Genomic DNA, 9,046 nt, shown 5'->3' on the forward strand with positions numbered 1-9,046 from the left:
TCTCCAGTCCTGAGCCATCTGGTCAGATAAATCACACACAGGGTCCCGGAAGGAAGACAGTCGCGGCTGAGGTTAGAAGTGACCTCCCAAGGTCTGGGCGTCGGGTGTGAGGGGTAGGGCTCCTCGGTAGGGCCATCTGCACTTTCCCGGTGTCCCAGCAGGGGGCGGGCGACTCGCCGGAGCCCCTAGCCCTGGCCACGCCGCTCGTCCTGGGCCGGGATGCGCAGAGCGCAGGGTCGGGGTCGTTCGCAGTGACGCTGTAGCACTGCCTGGTTCAGCTCAGCCTTCCGCCTTCCTCGAATAGGGCCTCCAAAAGTCGGCCTTCGAGTTGTGTCAACCTGCAGTGCCATCCCCAACTCGGTCCCTACCGACAGAACTGTCCCCTTCCCCAATCCCTCTACAGTCCCTCTCCCCTGGCCATGTCGCTCAGACCCCTGCTTTCCTTCACCCCAGCCTCACGATCCAACCGGAGGGACGGTGGACAGCGAGGGAGACAGGACAGACCAGGGGACCGGGGCTGGACAGGCCTCCTCCAGCCGAAAAGGGTGGGCGGGCGGGAGGTGGAGCCCAGAGGAGCCGCCGCCCCACTTTCCCGGAGCTTGGGCGGAGAGGCAGGAAAACTTCCTGGCCGGGGCTCGGGGACGCTGGGTCGCCAGCCCCGCAGTCCCGCCTCCGGGTGCCACCCCTCCCCCGCGCCCCCAAGTGTCCGCCATGGCCAAAGCCTACGACCACCTCTTCAAGCTGCTGCTGATCGGGGACTCGGGGGTGGGCAAGACCTGTCTGATCATTCGCTTTGCAGAAGACAACTTCAACAGCACTTACATCTCCACCATCGGTGAGCCCGCCGCCGCCGCTCCCAGGCCCCCGACGCCCCTGCGCCCTCATTTGCAGGCGCCTTAGTCGCCTTTAGGGCTCCTAAACGCAGCCCCTCCACCCCTGTCTCAGACCCATCCCCCATACATAGCTGGGTACTCAGACCTCCAACCTCTCTGAGGCCTCCAGGTGACTCTGAGGCCAGCCTCTCCTTGACTGTCTTTCTAGTCTCCCCAAATTCACAGGAGTCTTTCTCTTGGCCCTCTAGCTCCTCTTCCCCAAACCCTATCCACATAGGACTCTTCCTGATTCCCCTCCACCGTCCCTGACTTCTGTCTCTTTCTGTCCCACTGACCCTCCAGGCTCTCTCCTGGCATCCCACCTTACCATCCGTTCCCCAGTCTCCCTCCCCTCAGCTTAATAGAGGATTGGACAGAGGGGACGGGGTGACTGAGTGTGCTCAAAGACTGTGATTGTGAATATGCGGCTGCCTGATGAGGAAGGTGGGAATGAGGGGACTTTTGGGGTCTCTGAGTCAGCCTGTTGAATCATCTGCTCCCTGGGGCCCCCAGCAGCCTAGGGGGAGGTGCCCAAGTTTCTGCTAAAAAGAACATTGTCTCCTTTCCTCCCTTCGCCTTTCTTCACGTCCTCTGGCCTGGGAAGTAAGTCAGAGAGATTCTCAAGACAATTTTGGTTACAAAGGCAAAATACCCCTCTGTCCTCTCTCAGTCTCAGGAGGAATCCTGTGTGAGTCTCTTAGTCTCTCTTAGTTCCAAGCTTGGCCCACCAGTTAATTCTCATGGACTAATGTCAACTTCCTTTTCCCTTATTCTGTACCCTAAAGTGCCAGGAGGATAGTGGAATATGATAGTAGAAGGGTCTAGGGAGGCTCAGGCAGGAGGGTCACAAGTTCAAAGCCAGCCTCAGCAATTTAGCGAGGCCCTAAGCAGCTCAGTGAGACCCTGTCTCTAAATAAAATATAAAAAAGGGCTGGAGATGTGGCTAGGTGGTTAAGCACCCCTGCATTCAATCCCCGGTACCAAAAAAAGGGAAAAAAAAGTAGAGGGGGGTAGCTAAGGAACTGGAAAGAGGAATGTGAAAATAGTGGGAGGAAACAGAAACTTAAGTGGAAGAGTTGTCAGCTGGGGTGGCCTGAAGCCCTCTGCAGAATTTTCAAAACCTCCTCCATAAAATCTAATTAAAACAGTATACTCACTATACAAATGCAGCTTTGGGGGAATGTTCCTAGTTCTGTACTTCCAAGAGGTTGCTTGCCCGAGCGCCGCCTGCACTCCTTCCCGGGTCTCCACACATCCCTGTGGATGCACAGGCATACACACACTCTCCGCTTCAGCGCACAACTTCTGCCCACAGGAATTGACTTCAAGATCCGCACTGTGGAAATCGAGGGGAAGAAGATCAAACTGCAGGTCTGGTGAGTGGATCCCCCAGGACATCTAACTAAACCTCCGGTTCGTCTCCTGGGACTCTTTCCTCCTGTTGGCTTCATTTCTCTCCCTTTCCCTGCTGTTTCTTCTTCCATTTCTCCTAATTTATGTATCTTGCTTATTCAGCTCTCCTTCCATCTCTTCCTGCTCTGATCCTTTTCGGCCCGTAATTCTCATTTCCCCCAGTCCAGAGCATTCTCTGCTGTTCTGTTTTTTGTTTTTTCTTCCTTTCAGTACTGGATTGACCCAGGAGTGCTTTACCACTGATACCACTGACCCATATCCCCAGCCCTTTTTATTTTTCAGTTTGAGACAGGGTCTCCCTAAGTTGCTGAGGCTGGCCTCAAACTTGTGATCCTCCTCCTGCCTCTGCTAGAGGATTTTTTTTGATCTTAAAGAGCAGATCAAGAGCTGGGATGTAACTCCAGTGAAGTCCTTACTTCACATGCAGGAAGTCCCCTGCTCAAAAAAAAAAAAAAAAAAAAAGACAGTTAGATGGCTGTTAAGAAATGGTAGGCACCCAAGAAACTCATTGAATGCTTCCTCTATGCTAAGCACTAAGTATCATTTTATGTTTTATGTGTATGTATCATTTTATCTAATCCTCACTCTTTGTGAGACATATTTTATTGTCCCCATTTTACAAATGAGGAAACAGATTTGGAGAGGCTGGATAACTAATGAAGGTCAAACGGAAAAGGTGAGTAACGGAAAGGCAAAGACTCATAGACAGGATCTTGCTAAATTGCTGAGGCTGGCCTTGAACTTGTGATCCTTCTTCCCTAGCCTCCTGAGTCACTGGAATTATAGGCGTGGGCCACTGTGCCCAGCTGATCTATTCTTTTTAGCCCCACCATGTTGTAGAAGCTAATTTCTCTGGTGGGAAGGAGTCTCCTAGGGGGAGACTCCTTCTGTCCCACCCATGAAATCTTCTCGTTCTTCAGGGACACAGCTGGCCAAGAGCGATTCAAGACAATAACTACTGCCTATTACCGTGGGGCCATGGTATGATGTGTGGTTCTGGACAAGGGCTGAGGGCGTGAGACAAGAGAATATAGGTTTATGAGAACAGAGGGCCAGGGGTTGGGGAAGGGAAAGTGGGGCACGCAGTGTGGGCCACAAACTGCCCCACATGACCAAGAGTTTAGACTCATGGATGGGACTTCTGGGGTCATTTAGAGGGTGTTGGGGAGCCTACATGGGAATATGGTCCAAGGTGAACTTTGTCGTCTCCCAGGGTATTATCCTAGTGTATGACATCACTGATGAGAAATCCTTTGAAAATATTCAGAACTGGATGAAAAGCATCAAAGAAGTAAGAACCCTCCAGACGAGATGGGGGAAGTGGGTAGATCATGGAGGATGAAGGGGCTGTGCGGAAAGGCAGGGCCACTGTCACTGGTCTTACACTTCTGCCCCCAGAATGCCTCAGCTGGAGTGGAGCGACTCTTGCTGGGGAACAAGTGTGACATGGAGGCTAAGAGGAAAGTGCAGAAGGAGCAGGCCGATAAGGTGAGAGCCAGGCTGGGCCGGGTTCTACAACTGCACCGTGAACACATGAACACATCGCAAGGCCCAATTGCAGGGGGCTTGGCTGCAGCCCCTTTTCTCCAGCTTTCTCCTTCTCGTTTCACCCTACAGTTGGCTCGAGAGCACGGAATCCGATTTTTTGAGACAAGTGCCAAATCCAGTATGAATGTGGATGAGGTGAGACCTGCCTCCCCTCCCTCCTCAACCACCACCAAGACGTGGAATCTTGAAAGGTAGACGCATCCCCCCCCAGTCTGTTCTGACCAATCTCCCCTTTAGGCTTTCAGTTCCCTGGCTCGGGACATCTTACTCAAGTCTGGAGGCCGGAGATTGGTGAGTTGGATCTGCTGGCTGGGTCCCACTGGCCGTGTGTGTCTTGGGAGGAGAGCCATGCTAGATTCCCAGGAGGGGAGAAAGAAAGCTCCCGTTTATTCATAGGCCAGCCAGCCCTCCCATCCTGACCTCTGCATCCTTCTCCCTCCAGGGGAACCATCACAAGCCCCCCAGCACTGACCTGAAGACCTGCGACAAGAAGAACACCAGCAAGTGCTCCCTGGGCTGAGGACCCCCTGTGGCCTTCCCACCCTGAGCCTGGAGGTGGAGCCGGGGAAGCCAGGGCTGAGGGACTGCACAGGGAGGGGGGCAGCGGTGCCTGAAAGGCAGGTTGGTGGTGAGGAGCCTAGGAGAAGACAGAGAAGGGAAAGAAGGAAACCAGGGGCCAAGAGAAGTGCAGGAAGGAACAGAGGAAGTGAAGGAAGGTGAGGGGGAGGATGAGAGGGAGGAGGGAGGAAGGGTAGGACAGATAGCCTCAGGCTGTGGACTTTTTCTGGTTTTTTAGGTCACGAATATATGTAAATATATCGATTTATTTTGATACTCGATCAGGTTTTCGAGTCCTGTGAGAGGCTGGCTCAGCCCTACTCTCTGAAGGTTTGTCACGCTGCATGGTCTTCCTCTGTATTAAAGGCCATTCTTTGCACAAATGTCCCCCTGTTTGGGAAACTTTCATTGTTGTCACTCAAACCCAGGTCTTACCTCTCCCGTGTTGGTTCCCTGGAGTCTGGCTGGGTGCATCTCTCCCTTTCCCAGATGTTTGGCTGGTGAGGAAGACAGCGGAGCAGGAGGCAGAGTGACCTGAGGGACTGAACCCCCTCTTTCCATCGTGGGGTTTCAGGACTAAGGATCACTATGATCATAGCCTTGTCCTTAGCACAGGAAATTCCAAGAGAGGACTTGATGAGCCCTAGCGTCAGGGACACAACAGGACCTGGTATGGCTTAGCAGTGATTAATGCAAGCTTCTTTGACACCCACCCGCCTTTTCTTTTTGAGGGGCCTGAACTCAGGGCCTTGATTGTGCTAGACAAATGCTCGGCCACTAAGCTAAATCCCCAGCCTCCATGCTTCTTTGATTTTGCCAGAAATCTGTTTAGGTGTTTGGTAGGCATTATTAGCTGCTTTTATAGGGGAGGAAAATTAGACACAGGAGAGGTTTATGTATCCATAAACATTTATTGAGCGTCTATGTTTCAGGCACACAGTCAGTTAACATAGCTCTCGGGTGGTGTTTTTTTTTTGTTGTTTGTTTGTTTTTCTTTTGGTACCAGGGATTCAACCCAGGGCACTTAACCACTGAGCCACATCCCCAGCCCTTTTACTTTTCATTATTTTTGAGCAGAGCCTCACTAACTTGCTGAGGCTGACTTTGAACTTGTGATCTTCTGGCCTCAGCCTCTGGAGTTGCTGGGATTACAGGAGTCTCTGGGATTATAGGCAAGCACCACCACTACTAGCCCTTAGGTGGTTCTTACAGGCAGAGAAATAAGCAAATTTTAATAAAAACAGTTAACTCTTGGGGGGTGAGGGAGAGACACACGCCAAAATTATCAGCATGCAAAAGAAAAACCACCAAAACTTTCAGGCTTGATATATTGCCCCCTTAAGTACACATAGCCACCCTCCCTTTCAATGATACTGGGAATTGAACCAAGGGGCACTCAACCCCTGAGCTATATCCTCAGCCATTTTTAGTTTGGATTTTGAGACAGGGTCTAGATAAATTGTTCAGACTAGCCTTGAACAATTCCTGCTCCAGCCTCCCAAGTAGGAATCACAAGTGTGCACCACCATGTCCAGCTCAGTATTTTTTAAAACTGCAGATTTTTTTTGGGGGGGGGGCGGGTAGTGGGGATTGAACCCAGTGGTGCTTAACCACTGAGCCACATCCTCAGCTCTTTTTATTTATTTTTTTTATTTTGAGACAGGATCTCACTGAGTTGCTTCGGGCCTTGCTAAATTGCTGAGGCTGGGTTTGAACTTGCAACCCTGTAATCCCATGGCCTCCTGAGCCCCTGGGATTACACCCACTGCACCTGGCTTGATATTTTTCCTTTCCTCCCTCCCTCCCTCCCTCCCTCCCTCCCTCTCCTCTCCTCTCCCTTCCTTCCTTGCTTGCTTGTTTTCTTTTCTTTCTTTCTTTGCTGGTGATGAAACCCAGGGCCCTCTAAGTGCTGGGAAGGGGCTCTACCACTGAACAACATCTCCAGCTCTGGACTTCATCTTTTATTAAGATCAATGAAAATGTCACATTTGCTTTGAACAAAATAAATGTACCACTTGAAGTGTTGAATATTCAAGTGTTATTTAAGCTGTCAAGACTGACAGCTTCATCATACCCCCAAACAGATATTTAAAAATTCACTTTCAGAGCAGATATCCAAGTTGGTTGGTTTCTTTTCTTTTTTAGATAAATTTTTTGGTACCATGGATTGAACTCGGGGGCACTCAAGCACTGAGCCACATCCCTAGCCCTATTTTGTATCTTATTTAGAGACAGGGTCTCACTGAGTTGCTCAGCGCCTCTCCATTGCTGAGGCTGGCTTTGAACTCTTAATCCACCTGCCTCAGCCTCCCAAGCTGCTGGGATTACAGGCATGCACCACCATGCCTGGCCCAAGTTGGTTTCTTGCTAAGTTTATTGGAAGTGAAATCTTATAAGATCACAGGGGTTACCCAGGCTCAATGGTACATGCCTATAATACCAGAGACAGGACAGCAAGTTTGAGGCCAGCCTAAGCCCTAAGCAATTTAGCAAGACCCCACCTCAAAAAATAAATAAGTAAATCAGGTGGGGGATGTTGCTCAGTGGTAAAGTACCTCTGGTTCAATTCCCAGTGCAAAAAAAAAAAAAAAAAAAAAAAAAAATCACACAGAACAACTTTCCATGAGATAAAGTAGATGTAAGATTACGCTAAGGAATAACAAATGCTAGCATAGTGGGCCCACTGACTCTGGAGGCTGAGGCAGGAGGGTTATAAGTTCAAGGCCAGCCTCAGCAATTTAGTAAGATCCTATCTCAAAAAATAAAGAGGGTTGGGGAATGTACTTCATGGATAAAGTACCCCTGGGTTCAATCCCCAGTACTGAGAAAATAAAAACTCTATCCTACCTAAAAACCAGGGGAAAAAAGCCACAACCAATTTTCTGTAATGTATAAACATGAGACACATGGGGCGTGATTATTACAAATCAAGGTAGCCATGCAGTCCTTGGTTACCAGGTCTTGTGATCATGCTGGAAAATTTTCAGATATGTTGCTAAGAGTACCTGGTATGAGAAGGGATAGGAAAGAGGGGAAAGGGGACACTAATATATATATATATATATATATATATATATATATATATATATATATATAGAGAGAGAGAGAGAGAGAGAGAGAGAGAGAGAGAGAGAGAGAGAGAGAATCCTCAGGAAAGAGAAGAATGGTGCACCCCTCCTGCCCTATAGTTTTATTGGAGGTCTCACAGAAGTTTCCAGAGAGCTCTGCCCAGGTCTACCTCTTGACTTTTGACTGACAGCAGGATTGCATCAGACTTCCAAGTCCCCACTGTGCATGATAAGAGAGTCAAGGTAGGGCTGGGGCTGGGGCTTAGTGTGAGCCCTGGGTTGTGTGAGACACTGGGTTCCATTCTCAGCATTATGTATAAATACAATAAAGGTCTATCAACAACTTAAAAAAAAAAAAAAGATTCAAGGTAACTCTTGATCACTTTGGCCCACACTGACTGGTTCTAATTGGAACTTAGATCTTACAGTTAGGGGCTTTCTTCTATCATATATCCCTGAGTTCTAGAATCTGGTCTGTGTAAAGGTCACAAAAGCCCCTTCTCCTTCAGGGTAACTTGTGTTCTTATCAGGGAAGAAAGAGCATTTTGGGCCTGCATTTCATCTGCATAATAGGTTGTTTGCTGAGGAATTTAGCATATCCTATTGACTTAAGTCAGGGAGGGCTGTGGGTAAATTGTTTTTTAAAAGAAAGCAAGTGGGGGCTGGGGATGTGGCTCAAGGGGTAGTGTGCTCACCTGGCATGCATGGGGCCAAGGTTCGATCCTCAGCACCACATACAAACAAAGATGTTGTGTCCACTGAAAACTAAAGAATAAATTAAAAATTAAAAAAATAAAATAAATAAAAGAAAGCAAGTGGAGGTCAGCATAGTGGGCCCTGTTTGTAGAATTACCTGCTTAATGTTGTTATGTTACTACTGTTTGTGTCTATATGCTGCCTATCATTGGCTCATACCTGTAACCCCAGAGACTCTGGAGGATCTCAAGTTCGAGGACAGCCTCAGCAATTTACGAAGATCCTCAGTAACTTAGTAAGATCTTGTCTCAAAATAAAAAATGAAAAGAAGTGGGGATGTAGGTCAGTGGTAAAGTGCCCTTGGGTTTAATCCTCAATACCAAAAATAAAAGGAAAAATGGTTCTGTTCAAAGCCATCTTTGTAGGTAGAAGACATTGCTTCAAAAGTTCCATCTTCAAAATCTCCAAAGGTGAACAGAGCGTTTATTTATTTATTTATCTATTTATTTATTTATTGGTGCTGAGAGTTGAACCCATGGCCTATAACATGCCAGGCAAGTGCTCTATCACAGAATCATATCCCCATACCTGAGCTTTTAAAGGAGAATAGGCAGGGGAGGAGAGGTTGGGAAGTGAGACAAAAGGCAGTGTACATGTGTAACTTAGTTAACCTATGCTGGACAGGCCAAGGCAGGGAACAATCTCAACTTTCAGCTTCCTTGGTATCAGAGTGGGAACTTGCAGCCTTTTAGCCTCCAATCTCAGCATGAGGAAGCTGTTCTTAATTCAGAAGGGGGGTGGGAATTCAGCATTCATGTTTGTATGGAGTTTAAGTACTTCTTGGTCTATCTATTGAGCATCTAAGAGAACTAAACTCACATGGTTCCCAGT

At 48.5% G+C, this 9,046-nt stretch overlaps 1 protein-coding gene across 1 annotated transcript; it reads left to right on the forward strand.

The window, feature by feature from the left end:
- Window positions 1-597: 597 nt before the first annotated feature.
- Window positions 598-4,774, forward strand: Rab13 (RAB13, member RAS oncogene family). The gene is made up of 8 exons (XM_046421751.2): window positions 598-835; window positions 2,188-2,248; window positions 3,206-3,266; window positions 3,499-3,576; window positions 3,684-3,773; window positions 3,903-3,968; window positions 4,071-4,124; window positions 4,276-4,774. Exons 1-8 carry the CDS (start codon window positions 712-714, stop codon window positions 4,351-4,353), a joined length of 612 nt encoding a protein of 203 aa, XP_046277707.1. The 5' UTR covers window positions 598-711; the 3' UTR covers window positions 4,354-4,774.
- The last annotated feature ends 4,272 nt before the right edge of the window (window positions 4,775-9,046 follow it).

Source organism: Marmota monax, unplaced genomic scaffold, assembly GCF_021218885.2.
Source record: "Marmota monax isolate L192 unplaced genomic scaffold, Marmota_monax_Labrador192_F-V1.1 WCK01_AAM20220418_F8-fsc00108, whole genome shotgun sequence".
Lineage (NCBI taxonomy): Eukaryota > Metazoa > Chordata > Mammalia > Rodentia > Sciuridae > Marmota > Marmota monax.

Coding starts and splice junctions, on each gene's coding strand:
- Rab13 (XM_046421751.2), top strand. CDS start 712: ATGGCCAAAGCCTACGACCACCTCTTCAAGCTGCTGCTGATCGGGGAC. Junction 3,969..4,070: donor CCAGTATGAATGTGGATGAG/GTGAGACCTGCC, acceptor TCTCCCCTTTAG/GCTTTCAGTTCCCTGGCTCG. Junction 4,125..4,275: donor AGTCTGGAGGCCGGAGATTG/GTGAGTTGGATC, acceptor TTCTCCCTCCAG/GGGAACCATCACAAGCCCCC.